We start from the raw sequence: 24,579 nt of genomic DNA on the forward strand, positions 1-24,579 counted from the left end.
TAACAACATGCATTCAGCATCATTTTGAAAAATTGACATTTGTTCAAGATCGTAATGCTGTTATTAAACGAGACAGCTCAGCAAACTAAACATTATTCTAAGTTATTTGAAAATAACCATCATAACTGTCACGCCGACATCGAAACATCATTAAATCAATGTTCGTTTTTTTTATCACTTTCTTAGAAAAACAAATTGACTGTACTGGAGGCACGTGCCAAGGGGCTTTGATGGACTCGGCTTAAACAAACTATGACCAATTAAAGATTAATCGGTACTTAATTAGGCTTTGATTATGACACAGATCAGGTTAATATAATGTCGAGACACTGGAACCTAATACATCAGACATATCCCTGTGGACAACCAACGATGTTACACAACTACCATATATGGAGAGAGGTGTAGTATACAAGCCTGCCTTTATACTAATTCACTAATTTACAATTTCATTTTGGTTTAAATAAATGAATTGAATAATTTGGATGTAATTAACAATTTTTTACCAATACCAAAAATATTTACTGAAACAAATTAAAGATGTTGTAAAATAATAATTGTTTTTATATGATATTTACTGAAACAAATTAAGGCCATATTTCTTATATTGGATTATTGGACTGGATTATCAATTAGTTATTTAAGTTGAATACTTGAATACATCAAAGTCCGCTATAACAACTCCATAAATGCAGTTAATTCATTAATGTAGTTCTACACATCAACTTAAAAGCAATTTGACAGAATGTATGTGTATGAATTACATTCGGTTTCATTCAACATGAATTAATGTTATAATAGTAGTAATGCACAGTACATTGATGTATTGATGCTACTTAACTAAATTACATTTGCACTGACAAATATGGATTTTGACAATAAAAGATTTAAGACTTACCCCGACAGACAATGGGCCTCCTGTAATTGGCATACCGCCAAACTTCATGTCCAAGTTGTATCGTCCAGGCATTGGACATGTCCAGACGATGTCAAAGGTACCGTCTCCATTATCGATGACTTGGACATCTTCAATTTCTGCATCATCTGGTCCTACGATGGCGCAAGTGACCATTCCACGTCCAGCATCTTCGGAGTTGATCTTGATAACGGTTTCTTCTTCAACTACTACAGTCTTTGTGATTGTTTCTCCTATAAGATATTTAAAGTCTTGGTAAACATTTTGAATTCAATCACATTATTATTATAAACTTTGGTAATATTTCTTTAATTTAGTTAAACCAGCCAAAAAAACCATGATAATCAAATGATGTCGGTAGAAAATCCGTCTTTCAGAATGAAAGTACAGAAATAAACTGTCCAGGGTTTAGGACAAATAATTCAAAGAAATATTACCAGTATAAATAAACAAGCATGATATGCATTTAGTGCAAAAACATCTCAACAAAACAACTACATTTACCAACTAAAATGTTTCAAATACATTTTATTATTAGCAATAATTATGTAAAAGTATAAAACGCAAACTCCAGGAAATAATATTCAATATTTTAAAGTCATCAGAAATGTGCAATTATTAATGAAAATAAAATGTATTAAGACAATCATGCAACAAGCAAATACAAGTATGCAATTGACTTTTGTCTAAGTTTCAAATCTTAGATCCATTTAGCTACCCAGTCCAGATTTGGCACAAATAAAATAAGTGAGTCGCCCCCAATTTTCAGTTTGTAATGCAATCAGTAACTTTAAATGCAGCAGCAAGCTCATCCTAGATTGCATGCCCATGTTTACCTGACACAAACAAACCGAGCAGTCTGCCTTTGTTGGCGAAAACTAAACCAACTACATAAAAACAAATTGCATTTATAGCAGGTTTTAAACACTTTATATATTAGCAGTGAAGAACAAAGCATGGCTTAGAAAGTATAGTAATTAATTATAAACATAAAAAAGGTAAATATTTAAAATGTTAAATCAAAAATGAAAATTACAAAACAGAAAGTTATAAAGCGTGGTTCCCACTAGAACGCAACGACGTATCGACGCAAAGTGCTGTATTGCGTAATCAGATCACAAGTGGCAATCGACGACGCAATAATGCTGCAAACATCGCAGGTTTGATTTCACACAGGCGGGAAAAAACACAATTATTGGAAGGGTATTTTCTTACGTTGCGTAAGGTTGCGTTACGTTGCGTAGGTTGCGTTACGTTGCGTAGGTTGCGTTACGTTGCGTAGGTTGCGTTACGTTGCGTAGGTTGCGTTACGTTGCGTATCTAGTGGGAACCAAGCTTAAGAATGTTTGTGAATGAATAAACAAATAATAATCATGTACTTGAAAGAACACAAACAAGACCACTACAAGCCAAATAAGGGTATAAGAATTGGATGCGTATGATTAGGTAATTAATTCATAGAAGATAATTGGTTGTAATCAATCATGTGACATGCAGAGGGAAAACAGTATCTAGCCAATCCTCCCCAAGAATAAAATTATTGTTGTTTAGGAATTTTAATAACATTATTATTACCAAATTTGGATTTAAACATTTAATTTATATAATTACCAATTAAAAACACATCAACCAACATAAAACTTGCAATTTAAATTATTAAAGTTAAGAGGGGAGGATGGCGAAGGTTTTCACACCCCTTACTTGTGGTAGTTGTACGTGTGGTGGTAGTACGTGTAGTAGTTGTGCTCTCAGAGCTAACGCTTTGGCGCCGCACAGGTATCTCGTATGGCCCACTTTGTACACCTGGTGTGGTGGTAGAGTGCAAGAGAAAGATAGCAGAATTTTACTAAAGCTACAGCAAAGGCTAAAGCTTTTTCTACACTATCAAACTAGTTTGACAAGAAAAGTGTGATGTGCCCAAATATGGTAGTGATATTCCCAAATATGGTAGTGATATGACATCATCATGTCCATATATGGGCACATCACATTTTGTTGTCACATAAAGTTTGATAGTGTAGACAAGACTTAATGATTACATAAAGAGGAGAATATTGAAATGTACTAATTTTAAGTACAATAGGTATATGATTATACCATAGAGGAATTAGGATTATACCATATAATGACATACAACACTGGTTTCTTTAGATTTAATTAAAAAAATGGAAATCCAACTGTCGTATAGACTTTTCTACATTCTCCTCTCTATATACAGTACTACTATAATATATACATTGCACAATATAGAATATAAATAAGCTATTTATATGAATATTCCAAGCATAGTTGATGAAGCAGTGGGTGACGTGTACAAAACCATTTCTTACCATCTTTAACTGGAATATCAAGACCACCGCTTTTACATTCTGTTTGTGATTGATAATGGTTTTGAAGGAAGAAACGTTTGTTAATGGTTCATGCACAAATGTAGTCATAATCAAGTATATAATAAGAATTAGCATCGTGAATATAGGACTTAATTAAATAAACCGTTACATTGTTTAATTTGAAATAATAAATTACGCATTATCATACTAAATATAGTTGCATAGTGTTTCAAGACTGCTAGGCAGTGGCGTAACAGCTATGAGCGCTCACTGGCTAATCCCAGGGGTCCTGAGCAGTCAGCCACTGCTGCTAGGTGTAGGTGAATGTGGGTGCTAATGACGGCCAGTTTATCACTTTCAATTGTTTTACACGCCTACTGTTCACAGCTCCTACTAGCTATTTAGGCCTTGCCAAGGATTCAGGTCGATTCTTCAGTCAAGTTGTCGAAAGTTTCGACCAGGCTATTGCATTTACAAATGATGTACACCTCTACACCTACTTGCTAGTCTTGCCAAGAGTTCAAGTCAACAATATATCATAATTATATCATTCTGCCAAAAGCTATTACACTTTTGGGACAGCGATAGAAATCTAATGCAATGATGACTTACCAACAATGCGGCACTTAGAGGCATCACCGGTTGGAGACACGGCGACGTTGAATGGTGCTCCTGGTACCTTGTTACCACCAAAGGTGATGAGGATGGTGTAGGGACCAATATCTTTTGGTGTGTAAGAAACTGAATAGGTACCATCACCATTGTCAACAATGGTTGGTTTTACTGGCTTGCCATTAGGATCCTAAACAAAACAACATTTACATTACAGGTGGTAGCACCTTTCTATGCATACAACTTATTTCATTTATTTCGTCAATTAAAAACATGATAATAAAATACAAATAAACAAAACCCGTGACGGGATTAAACAGAAGCAAACTTAATTGCTGTACAAATTTCTCAGCCATCACGGGTAACATATAATAGATCCTCTCTCTTAACAGAGGATCCATTCTTAATATCAGTTCATTTTTAATGAAGACCTGCACAGGTGATCCTCTTTAAAGATGAATAAATAAATAAAAAGCTCTGCAAACTAATGTGTAATAAAACAGATGTATAGTATGATACTTACAACAATAGAGATAGCTAATGGGGCTTCACCGGCATCTGAGGTGTCAATGACAAACTCCACAGGGAAACTAGCCAACACACCTGTAGGCTGAACACCAGCTCCTCCTACTTTCACTTTGCTAGCATCAAATTGAGGTAGCACTTTGGTGTTGAATGGACTGCAAGAAATGGTAGATTCATTGTACAATAGCATAACCAGGACTGTCTAAATATGTGCAGCAGTATCAATAGTTTAAAGCTCTGTCTACACTATCAAACTTTATGTGACAACAAAATGTGATGTGCCCAAATATGGACATGATGATTTCATTTCATTACCATATTTGGGCATAACACTACCATATTTGGGCACAGTTTGATAGTTTGATAGTTTGATAGTGTAGACAGAGCTTAATGTGGCAACAGTAAAACACTTGATAAAGCATTCAATAAACGTATGAGTAATATAATCTAGTGCAAAATAGTTAATGAAGGTTTTGGTTATCATTTAAACTTACCTTCCAGGAACATGCTTTCCAGCATATTTCACTTCTACAGCACATTTACATCCCTCATTCTTAGGAACGTAGCTACAGTCAAATGTACCATCTTGGTTATCACACACCTGAGCATTCTCCTTAGGAGCTGAAACAAACACTGACATTAGTAACGGATATACTCAATATTTTGTCCTAACATGTCTTAACATTTATTGATAATATATTTTAATATCATTGATAATCGACTATGGAGTCTGCTTAGTTATTTACCTACCCACCAAAGTAAATAAGTCTTAACTGGCTCATTTACATCTTTATAAAGAATGAAATGCACAACGAAATAAACAGTAGGTGTATCCGTTATAATATTACTTTTGATATCAACCCGCACATTCAGAATTTGTGACTTATACATATTAAGTACAAACTTACCTCTTTCTGGTAAGATGGTGCATTCCAAAGGTGCTTGGCCTGCTTTAGTGGTATCAACGTGGAAGGGTGCTGGGATGTTGGCACGCACACCAGTTGGGCTAACACCAGGACCGCTTACTACCACCTTTGATGGGTCAACTACATCCTTGATAACAGGCTTGAATGGACTTCCTAAATTACAAAACACAATTATTTAATAATAAGATAAGTTTTCCTAATAAGGAAGTTTCTGTAAAGTCTAATTCAAATGTTTTAAAAATAAAGTACCTGGAATCGGAGCATCAGCAAAGGTGACGTGTACGTCATACTCTCCTGGTTTTGTTGGCATATACTCAACTGTACAGCTACCATCATTGTTGTCAACACATTTCATCTCTGCCTCGCAAGGACCTTCAATGGCAATTCCTAGACCGCCTTGACCGGCTCCTTTGGTTTCAATGGTGAACGTAGCTGGCTTGTCGGTCAATCCAGTTTCCAGACCTGGTCCGTAGGCCTTCACCTTGCTTGGATCGCATCCTTTCTTTGAACCAATGTTGTATGGAGACTTTCCTACTGGTTTCCCGGCAACCTTTACATCCAGTTTGTGAGGCCCTTCTTCCACGGGTGTGTATTCAGCTTTATAGGTGCCATCTTTGTTATCAGTGATGACGGGTTTAATTGGCGTTCCACTGGGTGATTGTAGAGTACAGTCAATGAGATCCTTCAACTGGTTGGCCTGGGGTCCAACTGGCTTGGCATTAACTGTGAATTCAGTTGGGCAGCCCACAAACACCTCTATATATTGTAATAAAACACAAAATTAGTCGACAATAATTATGATGTCAAATTGGAAAGTGCTGATAACATTTTGTTTAGTGAATTTGTTAAAATACATTCAAGTCAATATTTTATGCATTAAACATTATCATTCAATAGATTTTGGAAAGTTTGAACAATTAATACTATAATTGATTACCATGTACATACAGCCAATCAACAATGTCTTTTTACTAATGTCATAAATATGCAACATGCAAAATGAATATTCATGATGTTACTGCATCTGATTGGTTAGACTGGATTAGGTCACACATGAATGGATTTACAGTTACATTCAACATGCATATAGACAGATATACACAGAATCATGATTGGGGAAATATGCTAATACATTAATGGTGGTGCTACTGTACATAATTGATTAAGTATTTTAAATTTTTACAGATGCATTTTATGGTTAAATAGTCAGAAAATTGTTACTAGAAAGTTAAGATATTTGGTGGAACACTTGTGTCATAAACAAAATGAATTATTAATGAGTGTTTGAAAAACAAAAATGAAATTAAGCTATAACAAAAACAAAATTATGATTAATAAACAAAAATTCAAAATTAAATATGTTATAAGCATGATAAGCTGTGGAGATGTGTTGCTGCATTGGTTTTATTTTGAGGTTTGTCAGATTTATTCCTTTCAGCAAAGGCAGCTGCTTTGCTATTTTTGTTTCGTTTGGTATAGCTGGGAGAACCAATGCAATAGGATTAAAGACAAAGCTTAACTGTACAGTTACAAGTGTACAGTTAAAGGGATAATCACAGTTGAGGTTAAAACGTGCAACTTGTTTATGGAGAGGCAAGGGGAAGGGGAGTGTTGGTAAAACAATTGGTACTTCAGTGCAGTGTGCAAAAAATTGAATAAAATGTAGCTATGTGTTGCTTTGTGTGATCCTCCACCAATAAGCATTAGAGAATAGAGTATAGAGATAGAGTTGAGAAGACATGGTGTTTAGTCAGGCATGACAATATCATACGTGTACTTTACCCGGTTCAACACCATGGCCGTATACATCCACATCACTAACATCAAGTGGAGATCCAACTTTAGATTTGCGTGGAAAATTCGGAATAGATTCGTCGCCAAATTTGACGTCTAAATCAACTGGACCTTGTTCTGTTGGCACATATGTGACATCGTATGTTCCATCGCCGTTGTCTTTGACGTCGACATCAAGTGGTTTACCATCAGGTCCGACGGCGTTACATTCAACTGGAAGAACTCTTTCAGCAGTTAAAGAATCCTCAAGCACTGGGAAATCATCAAGAGGACTTAGTTTTCGAGAACGAGTTGGTTTTTGTTTTCCCGCCGAGATTGGTTCTTCCGTTACTGGTTTATCGTCATCGTCCCATTTGTGTGAAAACTGTTTAGGTTTCATTTGGGTAGATTCAATTAAATCTTCAGACACTGGTTTATCTTTATCATTGGTTAGTGGAGAACTGGAATGAGGGGTGTGAAAGTCATTAAAGGGATCGTCTCTGATGCCGTTCTCTTTTCCTGGAGCGGATCGCGCCGGCAAAACTCTGTCCATTTTCACTGGATCTTCATTTACCGCATTAGGCTCATTCGGCCATTGAATTGAGAAATCTCCAGGTCCTTTTTTGGTCGCACCAATCATTGGTTCGTTAACTTCTAAATCATCTCCGTTAAGTGGTCCGTAGGACGACTCTTCTGGCGACAACTTCTGTGCTTTGATTGGTGGTTCTCCGGCATCACGCGCATCCACTTTGAAAGTGCATGGGCACGTGGCAAAAGTCTTGGCTGGTTCTAGACCAGGGCCATGTGCTTTCACCTTTGAGGGATCAAACACTTTTGCATCAAATGGTGATCCTGGAATGTGTTTGTCGGCGTAGAGTATGTTGATCTTGTAAGTTCCAATAGAATTTGGGGTGTACGTTACCTTGCAGGTTCCGTCACCATTATCATCGCACTTAATCACTGCCTCTGTTGGTCCTTCAACGGTCAAGTTCAAGCCGCCAATACCAGCCTTTCTTGTATCAATACTAAAGCGAGCAGGTTCGTTGATTGGACCTCCCTTCAATCCTTTTCCTTTAGCTATTACTTTACCAGCGTCTGTCTTAGGCTGGACAATGAAAGCTTGTCTTGTTAGTGGAACGTCTGAGTACGTTAGACCAACAACGTGCTGGCCTTCTTCTTCTGGTGTGAATTTGACAGCATGACCTCGTGGTGTTTGCGTAATTGTTATTGGCAACTTCCTGCCGGACGGGCTTGTCATTTCGCCCTCAAGATCCCCTGGACCAGCTGGGGCAGTGTTCACCATAAATGTATGTTCTTTTCCTACTTGTATTGCTATGTATTATAAAAAAAAATCACACAAAAATTAACATGCAGAAAAAACAACATATAATGTCAAAGAATAACATTAGAAACACAAACACATTCTGAGTTAGATGTCATGAATTAGGATTTTAAAATTTGGATCTCAAAATGATTATCATGCTTTACTGGACTACAGTAACACAGCAAATGTCAACACACGCATCCATTTTGTCATGGTATCCATAGAAACTGCCTGCAGCCATATTGTTTACAGAAGGAAAGAGTTCAAAGTTAGACAATATTTTGTAAACAAACAACACTTCAGAATTTTATGTTAAAAAATTCATAAAAGAGAACACTCCAAATAAAGATTAAAGTTACACATAATAAAAGACATTAATTGTTCAAGTTTTTAATTTATATTTCCAATGTAACAATTCAAAAAAATTACAATATTGTACAAAATATTTTAACTAGCATACTATAAAAACAATACTTACGTTCTTGAAGTCCGTCAATTGTAATCTTACTAACATCTACTGTAGGTACAACAAGAACAGTGATTGGACTCAATGGGATCTCCTTGCCCTTAAACTTGACCTCTACAATGTAGTTGCCCGGCTTCTGTGGTGTGTAGTGAACCGTGTAAGTGCCATCTTTGTTGTCAACAACATCACATTTGATCGGTGTTTCTGTGTTGGCATTTACACCCTTAGCAGACGTGCATTTTACTTGGATCGGTCCTAAAATAACAATACAAACATAGTTGTTATGATTTCAACTCCAAATGTGTCTTCAGAAGAAGACGGCTACAAGAACAGTAACAGATGTCAAATTAACGTAAACTGTTTTATTTTCTAAATGTACCTTTTCCTGCTTCTTCACAATCAACTGTAAATTCAGTTGGTTCTTTTGACTTAACATTGCCGCTTTCCAGGCCAGGTCCATACAGCTTAACACCACCAGCACCTGCTCCAATTGTAATCTATACAAGAAAAATTATTAGAAACTGTTCGGATACATACACATAACTGGGGCCCGCACTAGAAGCAAAAGCTTGTCTCATGACTGCCCCTACAATACATATATGTATAATACATGAAAAGAAATATAAATCAATAAACAATAAAATAAATATAGAGATAAAATATTGAGCATAACAAAGTTATGTTGTTTAAATGGCTAATAGGTAGCGCTTTACAGATTTATTTAAACCTAAAGATACAGAAAGTTTTATTTTAACAGGGAAATCAATGTACGAAATGACTTACCCTGAAAGGACTCTTGGGGATGGACACTTTGCCCCATGTGACAGACACAGTGTGTTTGAGTGGGTTGGTGGGTGTGTAGCTCACGGTCCATGTTCCGTTCTTATTGTCACGCACGATTGGTTCAACTTTGTTACCGAGCTGATCGAATATCATAATCTCAAGTTCCGCTCTTCCGCATCCTGGAGCACGAGCGTCAACTGTAAACTCGGTCTTCTCGTTGATTACGTGACCTTCGGGTTGGATACCGGGTCCCGAAGCAGTGACCTACGGGTACACATGAATGTAATTAATGTTATTTAGAGATCAATTCAATGCAACATGCCATGTTTCTAATACAGGTATGGTAAACGGCGCCCCTGCCTTAATTTATTTAGAGATCACTGCAATGTGCCATGTTTCTACCAACTACAATATAATTTTAAATAATGCTGTATTGTCCCTACCTTTCCAGCATCAAAGTCATTAGTGTCCGGTGTAATCTTTGCCATATATGGACTGTTTTCAATGTCTTCCTCATCAAATGTGACATGGATGGCATATTCTCCAGGGACTTTTGGGTAGTAGGTGACCTCGCATGACCCATCTCCATTATCTACGCACTGTATTTCAGCCTCAGAAGGCCCCTCAATGGCGAAACCTAAAAGTTAATACAAAGTGTTTATAACTGTTAACAAATTATGACAATGTGATGCGAGACAGGAAAGAAGGTGAGGTATTTGATTTATGATCTTCTTTTCTTTCAAGTCTTGAGCCTTCAACAATTAATCATAAACCATTGAACCCAGAAATGAAATTCCCAATTGGTACCTCTCAAGACAGTCAGGAGATAAATAGGTGAATTCAACACAACTTTATTAGGCCATCAATCAAACCAGATTGAATAACATACTCATAACTTGTTTTCAAAGTGTGGGCGTTAGCTAGGGATAAAGATACAGACGCCATAAATCATCTTTTTTGCATTGAAAAAAACTACTAACATTTTACCAAATGAAACTGAAATAAAGTACATACAGCCAAAAAGGAACATAATATGGGCTGGGTTCTTATTATAGGTGACACCATTGTGAACCAATAAATCCTGTGATGTCATACAAATGGTATTTCAATAAAGTAGGCTATAATAGAGGATATGGCTCAGGAGGTATGATGTGGTTACATTCATAGGTTACTTCCTTGATTAAAATCAGTATGCCATAACAATCCCTTAGGAGGTATGACGTGGTTACATTCATAGGTTACTTCCTTGATTAAAATCAGTATGCCATAACAATCCCTACATTTATTACCACCCCAAAGGACGTCATTTAAGAGGATAATGTACATTTCTTGGAATCAGTAGTGACCTTTGACATGACACGTAATTATTTTTTTTTTGTGGTCGTGATGATGATTCATTTCGTTGAAAGTATGGATTACATGAAAACTGTTCATTGTTTTAAATAATAAAAATCAGTAAGCCTATAATTTGCAGTCATAAAAAAAAATATTATTTTAAACATTATTTAGAAACCAAGTCTCACCTAAAGCTCCATTGGCGCCATTTGTCTCCACTGTAAATGTGCATGGCTTTCCAGCCACGCCTTTTTCTAGGCCTGGGCCAAATGCACGGACATTTTTAATCTGTCCTTGGGCTTCTGGTGAAATGTGGACAGTGAAAGGGCTCTTAGGAATGTGTTCCTTGCCGTAGGTAATGTGGACGATGTAACGTCCAGGCTTGAATGGACTGTATGTACAAGTAAATGTACCATCACCGTTGTCGGTCACTTTCACAGGTTCGTCAATTCCACCTAGGCGAAGCATTGGTAACATAATTAAACATTGATACATGACGATAATGAGGTGGGAGGGCACATTTGAGGTTTTTGTAATCATTAATACTGTATATCCAATAAATATGTTTTAGTAATATTAATATTAGTACCAATATACCATCCATCACTACAACTGAGTGAATGCATTTCTACACTAAAACGTTAAGTTTACATTTAGTGGAGGAAATATTCTATAACTTTGGGGTTTTGGGGATAAAGTTAGAAACAAAACAACCCATCTACCACCTGTATAAGCAAAACCATTTAAATATGGATAAGGTAATCATGGAAGGGCGCGTTGTTGGCTCTGGTAAGGGCTAAGGTTCGATCACCAAGTTAGTACTAAATAAGAGCAAACCATATCAAAAGAAAAAGACAGGGTATCTACCTTGTTGTGTCATACATAAATCAACCTCACTACCAACTACTGTGCACAAAGATAAGGTTAGTAAAGAAAATCATTACAAACATAAAACAAAAATGTACTGATTTTATAAGTACAATAAATTTAACATCACTATTAGTTACTGCAGTTGACCTTACAGTTACTGCAGTAATCAGACATCAAATTCATTGGTTTTCAAAACACAGTACATCTTTATGGAAGTATTAGCAAACATAAAGTTAGTATTGAAATAAACATAAAAGTAATAATAGCTAAATAAACATATAAGTAATAATAGCTAAACAAAAGATTCAGTTAGTAAAATTTAAAAAGGTTTAAAGCTAGGAAAATGTTACATTGAATTGCAATATTTAAATTAAATATCATTAGTGCATGAAAACTAAAAAAAATATCAAAAATATTTGAAATACCCATAAAGAGCCCTTTCAATTAGCTACTATCAGTGTCATATTATACATTATTGTAAACAAATAAGATACTTTGTTTATGTTATTGTGGAATGCCAAATGCAATTTACATGACCAGACTCTATACACATATTCTGTATACAATCAATTATTTTTTTCAATACAATTATTATATAGTTTGTCATATAGAAATTATATAGTTTGATAATGTTATTGGCAAGAGTGCCCTCTAGGAGTAATGTTTATCAGACGTCAGTAATTTTCCAGTTGGCATTCTTTTCACAGGTGATGGGTGAAATGAGTAACACTTGTTTTGGGGAATTTTCTACTACCAAATATGGTAATAATATTATATCCAGGATTTGAATTGGTAACATTGATACATTTTTGGACAAAGTTAGATGAGAAAGATGACATAAGATGAACGATAAGAATGAACAAATAGTAAAGAATGACATCACAACATTACAACATTCAACATCATCATCCTCATACTACCCAAACATGAACTTCATTACACACACACACTTTTATTTCTCACTATTCGCAAACCAACATTATTATTATGCTAATAAATTATTCTTGAAACCAATACTCATCATCCCAATACCACCACCACAAGTTTAAATTTTAGAAAAAAATAAAAAATAAAATGAACCAACAAGAAAATTATGGAAGATTTTATTTTGAAAATTGATAAACTTTTTAAAAACTATATTTTTTTATCATTCATCTTTTTCACTTCACTTTCTTTTCCACTCTTTCTTTCCCAATATATTTCATCTTTCATTCTCAGCAATATCTGTCTTTTCCTTTATATGGTTATATTGCAGCCCTTATTGAGCACTAGTACTTAGGCCCTTAGTTCTCACCAGGTCCAATAATGTGCACTTTCAGATTAGCCTCTCCAGCTTTCTTTGCGTCCACATAGAATACACAGTTCTCCTTTGCACGTAATCCCTTTTGTTGAATGCCTCTACCGTAAGCAAACGCCTTCTGAGAATTGAATTCTGAAAAAATAAATGTTTATAAATAATACATTAAAATCCAAAATCTGCTTGCCTTATTGGTTGAATAATGAATTAATTATGTGTATTTAATGTGAAATACCACACCAATAAGTTAATCAAACTTACCTGGAACAACTTTAACTTCAAAGGCACTTCCTGGAATGGGCGCACCAGAGAAAGTGATCTCAATGATGTATGTTCCCATCATGGTAGGGGTGTATTGGCAGTAGTAAACACCCTTGCCCTTATCCTCAACCGTCAGCTTAGATGTGGTAGTGTCACCATTTGGATCTTTTACTGTTATGCTAACATCTCCAAGTCCAGCACCTAAGAAACCAATGAAGAAAATCAGTTACAGAATATACATAACTCAACTACTGTGTACTGAGTATGTCTTATTTGAAGTCACAGAATGTCTTGATGGGGAAGGGAGGAAAATTATACTGGAGTAATATGCCTTTTGTTGATGTACACATCTAGCTCATGTGAACTTTAAAGAACCTAGTACATCTTTCGAGATGAGTAGGGGGTTACCCCAGTGTACTAGTATACACACAGTCACTGTCACACACATACACTTATCATAACTCATCAAGAGGGTCCCTTGATTGTCGGCATACGCTGTTTAGGGTCACCCTCTACAAATAAGGTGAAATAAAAATAAATACAAATTGATTTACCAGCGGTGAAGACTTCAAAATGAGTGGATTTGTCAAGCATGACACCGGTGGGTTGTAGGCCTGGACCTTCTGCGGAGCATTTGCTGGGATCTGTGAGTAATTCACCAACTTCTACTGTGAATGGAGCCTTTGGAATGACTGCATTGTTGAAAGACACGTTTACCTGTTGACGAATTTAAGAAAAATTTGACAGCTTAAAGGCCAATTTATAGACACGAGCAGTAATGGTAAACGTAAAAAAAAATGTGTAGCTTGTCTCTCAGAATCTGTATCTATCCTGAGCGGAAACCGCCTGTCTGCGTGTGTAAATGATCATAAGGAATAACATAGATTCTATATTTTTATTACCGTTACCACTCGTCTCGGAAAATTTAACATCACACCACATGCCTGCTGTACCTATTTTCATGTCAAATATATCGTTGTAAAATGAATTCACTTACCGTATGTACTCCGACTAATTTAGGGGTATACTCTACAGTGTAGGTCTTATTCTTATCCTTGTTAAATTTAATCTCACTGGGTACTTCTTGACCATTTGGGCCAACGATCTTCACAGTGACCGTTCCACTACCGGCTGCATATGTCTCAACGGTGAAGTGTGTGGGTCTTGTGATGGCGTTGCCCTCTTTCTCAATACCTGGTCCATAGGCTCGGACCTGAAAGATAAAACAAGGTGTATCATATTCATAGTCTAAATTTACAAGTTACAATAGGTTTAGTGTACGAGTTGACAAAATGAAGTCCGTTTTCACATTAACACCACCAATACATTGTTGAAAACAAGCCGAGACATCGCACACGTATGTATTGATGAATAGTTTAACGTAATGAATTATATACAGATATCACCAATACAGTTGGTACTTACTTTCTTTGAGTTTGATCTTGGCCTCAATGGAGCGCCTGGCTTCAACTTGGCTTTTGGAAACTCTGACAAATATGTCATCATACTGAGGTCATCGACCCTTGGGTTGACCATGTCTTCTGGTGCCAACAACTGCAAGAAAAACAAAGTTTTATTCTGAATAAAATCGCATCACTGTACACAGTATAAATTTGCTATGTTTGAAAGCACTACAGCGAGGTGACCAGCTCCTTTCCAACAGACTCTATTTCAACTCTGTACTACTCTAGAGATAGAGAAATGTATAATAGTAAACTAGATTAACTAGTATTAGTGATACTTGAATTAGAATTTAACCTAATAACACATTATGAACGCTATGATTGAAGTAGAAATTGATATAATTATGATTATGATTTTAATAATAATGATTAATTATTCAATTTTCAATATACCATATGTTAAAATTCGAAGATTTAAATTTTAATCATCGTGTTAAATGTTACTTTTTGCAACATCCTTTTTTATAACCTTTCGAAATCAATTAAAATACCATCCATGCTTTTTTAGGTCGACACAAAACAATGAAATACAATGGAGGACCAAATGGTCTATAAATGGAATCAGGTATTTGTGGTACAGTAGGTATCCCAAACTACATTTACTTTTCGCTAAATGATTACATATTATTACATTTGGTGAACCAGGAAACACCCTTTTTGCAACTCAACCCCACAGGGAAGAAAAATGCCAGGAATGTACGATATAAATTATGCCTACAACAGCTGACTACACTGTCTGTCTAGCAACCAAAATGGCCGATCCTTTTTAACAATATCAATGCGTGGATCATCATCATAAGCGTCTTGTTTGATTAAACTGAGGGTACTTTTTACAACACAAGTTCTACGGTACTTTTTACAAAAGGATATTTTTTTAGTACACCCAATAAGAATGAACAATAAACTTGGTAGACATAACATTGCCTAAAGGCTATGACCTTGAATACCATATATGGTAGTACTTCACCTTCTCCTTTTGTATGTAAAGTTGACACAACCCATGATACCAAATATTGGTGGAATTGATGCATTTAATTTACATTACATCAATTATTTTTAAAAATTTAGAGAGAAAGGTTATTAATACAGGGATTTTTTCGAAAAATGGCCAATTCTTAAAGTCTTCATTATTAAAGTCTTCATTTTTTAAATAAAAAAAGTTTAAATTTGATCATTTAGCCAAATGAAAAAAAATTCAAAACATAAACATACAGTTTTTAATTTTAAAAGGATAAAACTATACTACACAATTCACTCAAACGACAACAATTGCCACACCTAAAATAAATTGTACGGTATTCAGTAATAAATTCCTTTCTTATCCACTGAACTTTTTTCAGAAAGTTTCTACTGCCCTCTAGAGTTTTACAAAGCACTGGTTGGATAAAGTTGACGGTCTAGACATAGTAATCTACCTTTACCACTTGATAACGTTTGATTAAGGATTAATTATTGTGAAGTTAACTTCTCTAACTACACTTCTATATCTCTTAACTTTAAAAGATAAGCATAAAATAAAATCTAGGATATGTATTCACAGCATTGAAAAAACTAAAGATTAAAAGTGTGATGTACATTTTAAAAAGTAACCAAAATATGTCACACCTAGAATTTATAAAGAAAATGATAACCAGTATTAGATTAGGTTTAATGCAGACTTAATGCAGAATTATACTTAATATAATAGAGACAAATAAACGATGAATTTATAGTAATTGTTAACTGATATTAACATCCTTTTATTTGATTGATACAATTCTATTGTAGTTTACCACAATATAAAACCAATGATTAATCTTGATTTCTATACAAAAATAAGGGATAACCCAGGATATATCATTGCGGTCAAACTACAATGAATCATACAATTTATACTGCAATGTTAAAAAAAAATGTCCGAATGTTTTTCTAAGTTGTCATTAGTGGATCATGGCATTATTATGCGATTAATATTTTAACATTATTTATGTCGTGATCAGGAATTCCTAGGAATCTGAATCTGTTTAATTGGCTTTCATGAAGCATCCTTCACACTGTCAATTACCATCATCATTGCCATACATCAGTTCTCATACACATTGTATGTAATATTGTGACCTCTAACTTTCTAGGCCGTTTTGATACTACTAAAATGCATTCTATGTCGTACAAATATCATACCACATTAATAACATTAATTATGATTAATGATAGATTAATTAACAACATTATTCCAATGATGCATCAATATAAATTCCCATTTAAATCCCTTTAAAGATGTATTATATGTTACACATTAATCAGCTTTTTTCATAACTCTAAAATAACTACTATATCACATTTTTTGAAAACTAAAAAGGTTTAACATTAATGAGTTCACATTTAGTCATCAATCAAATTCAAACCAACAAAGTTGATGATGCCATGTTTATGACGTTGATATCTATAGTTTCACAATTCTATTTTTAGTGAAACAAACAAGCAAACGTAGATTCCAACAAGATCTATAACTCCCAAAAAATGTTAATTTGGGAAAAACATGAAACATTAGAAAATGATGAGATCCAACGACATGGTGCAGACAGTATCAATTTGACTTGTTACCTTGACAACCAAACAACAAATGTAATTTTGGTTTGGCCCAAATAACTGCTCAAATTAATTTAAGATTCAAAATTCCATGTATAGTCATAGTAACTCATGTGTTAATGCGTTTGAATAAGTCATGTGGAAGTAGAGAAATCGGAATGGCGTTTAGCTCCCACCTGATTGCTTCCAAATTTTTCAATTGATCCGTTGCTCGTGTCCTTGACGATGACACGTCCTACGACCCACTAATGTTTTAAATTTTATCTTGAAAAATAGTACTAAATAACAACTCAAGATTAGTAGTTCATGTTATACTCATGTTACTTGGGTACATTACAATACAATGTTGCCTGTTAATTTTACATTGTTGGTACTGTACTTTTACAAATTCCTTAAATTCTGTAAAAATATTGAAGCATACAAAAATATTTGAAAGAATCTGGAATCATTTTCTTAGCATTATGTTTACACTTAATAACTTTCCAAGGACTTCTTTTGATTGACTTCCTTATAAGGTCATGACTATTTATGAATTAAATTCTTTGCTGGTTTGTGGTTTTCTTTCAACTTCCATACAATATTTCATTATTTCATGCCAAAATAAATAGGAAAGTGTTTACATAAAGCATTAATTATTTTCTTTATATTTCTTGTCTGGACTGACGTCACATTTTATCCATTATTTCCACAAAACAAGGTTAATAACTTATCACACCCTATGGCATAGCAATAAGGAAATGCAGCCTGTACTACTAGGATAACCTATTGGTGGTTAAGGTACCTATTGGTGGTTAAGGTACCTATTGGTGGTTAAGGTGATGTCTTAGTCTGTACTAGGATAACCTATTGGTGGTTAAGGTGATGTCTTATAGTTTGTCTTAATAATTTCTGGTAATAATGTTATGGATGATGAAAAAACATTGAATTTCATTCATAAACTTGTTGATATTGTCCATTATAAGTAGTTAGTTCCTGGTAGGATTTTGGTTTTATACATCAATTGTTATTTTAGAGTCTATTGCCCCTTGTATTTATCATAGGATTAAAAGAAAAGTTAAAAGCTCTCAATTTCGAGTTAAAAATCTAAAGAGGGCATTTAAACAGAATAGAGTGATGCATTAGTACACTACAGTACAGTGTTATACGGTTTACTTCATTGAAAGGAAGGATTTACACAGCACAGAATAATAGCATTATGTTAGCATAATGCAAGCGTCACAACTGATTATTTGGTTGAAAAAATGGGTCAAAATCAGTGATACAGATAATGCGAGTCTAAGCCATATAAAACGTTGACGTCATATCTAGCATTTTATCAATGATTGTAATTGTAATTTAACGTATTCAGTATAATGTGTTGCCCAGTTTATCAGTTTAAAATCACACTACAAACCTTATACAATGACAAAAAGAAACTACAATTTAAATCCAAATTATAAATTCATTATAGAACTTTTTGCAGTGTAAAAAGGTAGAAGTGATCATGCAGACTAAATGCATTCTCTCTATTATGACAGACATAGCCTAGCTGGCCACTTTAAAAAACCTAGTACAGTATATTAAAATATGTCTAGTTTTCAACCCTGAACACAAATGTGGTTAATATTGGCTAAGCAAGTTTTAAGTACATTTATAATCCTAACATCCTTCAATTGCCAGATTTACTAAATGAGTCTTTGATCTGAAGAACCTTCTAAGACATACTTTGCCCTATTATTCACATTATAGCTTTATTAAGTAATACAACACTGGTACATTCAACCAATCAGAATCATTACATAGACTTACCTGTGGTACATTCAACCAATCATCAGCAAGCTGCATGGCTTCTTTGGCGTTGGCAAGTTTGTTATCAGGTGACCAGTCCTCCCAGTCAGGACACAGACCTATAAATGAAAACATTGTGTTTTGAAAAATAGTATACAAAATTACAAGGTTTATAATTGTATTACAAAATATATATACAGTATCAAAATTCTTCTTCATTTCTTAAAAGTCAATTGATTAATAAATATCTATTGAATAGTAAGTTCACAAAAAACCTCCTGAAATTAGGTCATGTTACCTCTCAAGGAAAACGTAAAGCTTTGTCTACACTATCAAACTAGTTTTACACAAAAAATGATGTGTCCAAATATGGTAGTCCTATGACATCATCGTGTCCATATATAGGCACATCACATTTTGTTGTCACATGAAGTTTAGTGTAGACAGACCTTAGCAGTAAACCAGTATAGTACAGCCAGACAATGAGTCATAGTTTCCCCCATCCTTCTTAAACAGGCTAAACTATGCATTAACACATTTTGCTTTTATCCAGGGTACTACATTAAAACTTACCTGGAGCACATGCATCAACCAATGCACCGACAGCACGGCCATCGTTCCAATCTTTGTTGAAATTCTTGATTGGTAAATCTGGTACTTTACTCTGAATCCATCCAAGGAGTTTTTCTTTTGGTGTTTCCTTTCGTTTCTTTGTTCCGTCATCTTCTCCTTCGTCTTCCTCATCCCACATCGGCATGCTGATTGAGTAATGTAGAATCAACGTCCATATTAGGCCTAGGATCAGTTTCAGACGTCCATCCACAATATCTGAACTATCTGTAGTAAACAATTAACAAATTCAATATTAATACAAGTGAACATTCACTTCAAATTATTCTTGATTTTACAATACAACAATAACACATACATCACACATGCTAGACCCGGGGGGCTCCAACAGCAAACTGTTTAGTGAACACGTTTATTTGAAAGATATTAACGAGTATCTAAATAAAACCCAATAAACATCATTATTTTATCACTGTTTTGTAATTACTTCAGTTTAAAATGATGATGATTCAGTCCACTTATCTGTGGCATTTTAAATTTAATTTTGATGTTCAAACCAATTGTAATTTATGATCAAGTGAATAGATGTCGGTATTAAAAAGGTGAGGACCGTAAGTAGCAGGTTTAAGCATGTGGATTATATCAATGAGTACACGCCGACGTATTCCACTTAACATTAAAATAAAGTAGAATACATTATCATGAATATAAATTGATATGCAATGAAATTTAATCTTTAATTTTTGTAAAACAGCTTTAACAACTTTGTAAATGTATGGTCCAAGTTCACAAAATGTAGGAAAGGTATTTAAGCTCCAAGAACAGTAGTCTTAAGCAAACTAATTTTGCTTCTTACTAAATTAAAGATAAAATGTTGAGTAAAACCTTAAACAGTTTGAGTTAATAATAAATTCCACAGGAAATAATAATTTAAAGGATAAATTAAAAACAGCCTAAATTATCTAAACCATCTCAATCAATATTAAAAAAGGAAGCAGTTTATTAGTTACATCAGCAGTCTGATGGTAAACATCTTGTGTACCACAAACATTCTGAAAAGTCTCCATACTACAAGTATAGTTAACTTTACAGAAAACATCTTCTCAATAAATCAACATTTTGACAAGCCTAACATATCTACTCATAATGTACACATGTCCCTATGGGAATACTTGCAGTACAGCACTATATGTATATTTTATATACTTCCGATGAGTGTGGCTAAATTACTACCAGGTAGACATTTGAGGGAAAGTTAAAACAAGGGATAGACTGTGAATGACGGTGAAGGAAGTAGATCAGACGCGCTCTGACCCACATTTTGCTAGATCTTAAATGATAACTAATCAAAAGGGGATGGTGGTACTGGTTATTCATAGCTCGTATGAAATCAGTAAATAAAATCACAGGCAGTTTGGAAATAAACTGTGAAAATTACACTGGTAAAAATACACATCAATTGAACCATGTTGTCTTCATTACTATATGTAATACTGTCCTATAAATTGAATCCGTTTTTGACATGCAATGAACCCACTATACACCTAAATTAATGTTGACGTCCAGCGAACCCACTATACAAGTGAAAACAGTGCAGCATTTGGTTATATAGTAACAAATAGAAAACCAAAGATTACTAAAAACTGTGTCAGGTAGTGATAATAAAAAGAAGGTAAACGATTATTAGGGTATTGACCAATTAAAGCCTAATTACCAGGCTGTTGACTTATGATAGAATTTATGCCTGTACATTTACTGGATAGCTCTTAGATACTTATCGTGGAAAATGACCTGATTATTTTAAGGTGAGGTAAAGGTAGTTTAATGATATTTAACTAACATTATACAGTATAAACAGGAAACTGTAATGTATACTGTATGTATACATAATTACATTTTTCATTTCATACAGTAAATATATCATCTTTCTTTATTATATACCGGTAGTACTGTACTTAACATTAAGTTCTGTACTTTAGTACCAGAGACATTTCTCAAGAACATAAGCTGACCTGATACTAATGCTTAAAAAAAACAATGAAGCCACTCATAAGCTCAGTTGGTAAAAAAGTATTGTTACCATGGTTACACCATGTGACATCACTAACCTGGACGCGTCTTCAGTCACATCCCTGGATAATCTTTCTAGTTTGAAAACCATGATGGTGGACATTGGGTGGGCGTGACAAACCTAACAGGGTGCCTTGTGTACAGGTTGTTAATCTTATTGATTACCTTAATGAAGGAGGAGAAGGGGTAGCTGGAAGGGTACAGTGATTGAACTGAGACAGCAATTATAGTGGCTGAAATTAATTAACTTCTACCATCTTTCCAAAAGATGCAATGGTTTATTGATGTAGTATACTGGACCTTCAGTTTTAAATTCTTATCCGAGAAGTCTTGTTTTGTACTACTACCATAGGGGAGGGGGATGGGAGGGGGAGGGGTAGGGTCCGTAATAAAATGATTGAACTGATGATATTGTCATTTAGTTTTAAGTTCTTATCTGACAAGTCTTACCACCAGAACTATAAAAGAGGATACTGTAGCCTTCAACATGTGCCGATATTATAGATGTATTGGCTTGTACACTAGTAATAGCATAATACAAAATGACAAAACTATTTAACAGTGAATGAACTTGGTATTTGAACACTAATCAGCTAATTCTATGATTCACAAAGAATGACTGCCAGGAGATTGAACCCCTCCCCTCCGGACATCAAACTAAATGACACGTATCAATCACTTAAAACCACATCCTTATTACTGTAATTCTACAAGTTGTACATTCTTTCCGAGTAAGGTTCATGGTATGCACGACAATTTTCAATCTTTGCCATTAACAATTTTTAAATGATCTTAAATTATTCTATGAAATAATATAGTTCACATAAAATAATACTGTAGGACTTACTGCAGTGCTGTAACAATTATAAAGCTCTGTCTACACTCAGTCTACACTATTAAACTATATAACATTGTATGGGCAAATACTTACCCATCCAATCTCACCAAACTTCACATTATACAAAAAAAGGCTACTCGCATTATATCTGGCGTTCCACCCCGGTCTCATTCGTCTCATTTGTTTTCTAACTTGAATCTCCTTAATATTTTTGACATTAATATTTTTCAACAATTTATATTCGTGTACTCATCAATACATTTCCTTCTTCCTAAGCATCTGTGTAATTTTTTCATCCCAAATTCTGTTCGTCACTCGTACTGTACAAGAAACCAATTTAAGATCCATATACCGAAACATCGCACTAATTATTTTCAACATAACATAAGATTTTCCGGCTCCAATTTATGGAATAATTTACCTCCTGACATCGGCAACTCTATTTCAATAAAAACGTTTTCTCCCAAACTTAAGAAATACCTTATTGCAAAGTATTGATCTCTCTTTTTTATTCCGGCAATTTTTTCGAGTTTCATTTGTCAGTTCTTGGTCAGGATATGATTTGCTGTCATTCTGATCGTTGTTTTTTTTCCTCCTTTTGCTGTCTTGTTATGTCCCTGTCCTTACGTCCTGTATTTTTGAATTTTTCGACCGTCTTACCTGTGTCTGTAAATAGGCTGGCCCGCCACAAGATTAGTATCTTCTTGGGCACTGCCTACTTCCTTTTATTGATACCTGTATACTTTTTTTTTTTTTTTTTATCATCAATTGACATGTTTTATATTCTACTTGAATTTGTTATGATTACCTAATTTTATTGAAGGAAGAAATAAATGTTTAGTTGAATTGAATTGAATTGAACTCTATGTAACAAAAAATGTGATGTTTTTGTCACATAATGTTTGATAATGTAGACAACGCTTAAAGTATGCTTGCATGATTTAATTCAAGTTTGAATTTTCAACACATTCAAAACCCAACATTTTATTTTCTTGGGATGATGTCTTCATCAATGAATGCAACGATTTAAAATGTCTTCTAATTACTTTAAGAACCTGGGGTTAAGTAGCTTTGTCCTTAGGGATTAAGTATGCAATACTGTGAACAGCACTGTAGAATGCTCAGGTAAACAAGTTAGCGTTCTTAATTGTAAGCATAAACTTTCCCAGGACTTAACCCTGTAATCCAAAATTGAATACAAACACTCAGAAAGGATCCCAGTTTTGTTCTGGTGTACAATAGTCTTAGTTGTGATTGAAACTGTACTTAGTCACAGACTCAACTACCGACTCAACTACCCTGGACGCAGTCTGCTATTCTTAAGTAAACAATGACATTTGAGCGTCATGTTGGTGTACACTATACACACCTAGGTACTCATGCAACAATACCAATGTAAAACACACCTTCTACAACTGGTGTTACTATTATTCATGTCTACATACTACATCAGATTTATTTTCTGCTAATTGGCTATGTTTAAATTTCAATATATATTTGGTTATAAAGTAAATAGGCCTACTGTGTCAAACATGAATACAGTATTTAAATTTAATCTAAACACTGCAACAAACAAGTAACACTAATAACAGTAGAGTTCTTTTTTTCCCTTCTTTTTTAAAAATATTCATAACATAATCTTATTGATAACGTGAACTTATTCATAAACCTGAACTTATTCATATTAAATGAAACCTGAACTTATTCACATACTTGAACTTATTCACAAACCTGAACTTATTCACAAACAGTACCATTCTTTACGTAAATAAACTAGTCAATAACAAACAAGATGGCAATTGGCAAATTGAAAATTAATTTTGTAAACTATGACAAGTTTACAGTAATTAACTTAAAGTTCATTATGAAAGGAAGCTTTTACATA

General features: G+C 34.4%; 1 protein-coding gene across 5 annotated transcripts in view; it reads right to left on the reverse strand.

The window, feature by feature from the left end:
• Nucleotides 1-24,579, reverse strand: part of LOC144855906 (filamin-C-like) — a 46,112-nt gene that overhangs the window by 13,257 nt on the left and 8,276 nt on the right. For 3 of the 5 annotated variants that reach the window (XM_078713860.1, XM_078713859.1, XM_078713858.1), the window contains 20 exons: nt 19,790-20,053; nt 19,238-19,335; nt 14,844-14,972; nt 14,416-14,631; nt 13,973-14,135; nt 13,419-13,619; nt 13,155-13,292; nt 11,179-11,445; nt 10,099-10,292; nt 9,656-9,919; nt 9,252-9,369; nt 8,885-9,127; nt 7,092-8,414; nt 5,559-6,065; nt 5,292-5,462; nt 4,878-5,004; nt 4,382-4,538; nt 3,859-4,048; nt 2,618-2,719; nt 899-1,149 (listed from right to left, as the gene is read on the reverse strand). In XM_078713860.1, coding sequence (XP_078569986.1) covers nt 899-1,149; nt 2,618-2,719; nt 3,859-4,048; nt 4,382-4,538; nt 4,878-5,004; nt 5,292-5,462; nt 5,559-6,065; nt 7,092-8,414; nt 8,885-9,127; nt 9,252-9,369; nt 9,656-9,919; nt 10,099-10,292; nt 11,179-11,445; nt 13,155-13,292; nt 13,419-13,619; nt 13,973-14,135; nt 14,416-14,631; nt 14,844-14,972; nt 19,238-19,335; nt 19,790-20,053 — 5,123 coding nt within the window. Of the gene's footprint in view, nt 1-898; nt 1,150-2,617; nt 2,720-3,246; nt 3,286-3,858; nt 4,049-4,381; nt 4,539-4,877; nt 5,005-5,291; nt 5,463-5,558; nt 6,066-7,091; nt 8,415-8,884; nt 9,128-9,251; nt 9,370-9,655; nt 9,920-10,098; nt 10,293-11,178; nt 11,446-13,154; nt 13,293-13,418; nt 13,620-13,972; nt 14,136-14,415; nt 14,632-14,843; nt 14,973-19,237; nt 19,336-19,789; nt 20,054-24,579 lie in introns of all 5 variants that reach the window. The other 2 variants (XM_078713861.1, XM_078713862.1) reach the window with 2 other exon arrangements.

The sequence above is a fragment of the Antedon bifida genome, chromosome 11 (genome assembly GCF_963402885.1).
Source record: "Antedon bifida chromosome 11, ecAntBifi1.1, whole genome shotgun sequence".
In the NCBI taxonomy this organism is placed as follows: Eukaryota; Metazoa; Echinodermata; class Crinoidea; order Comatulida; family Antedonidae; genus Antedon; species Antedon bifida.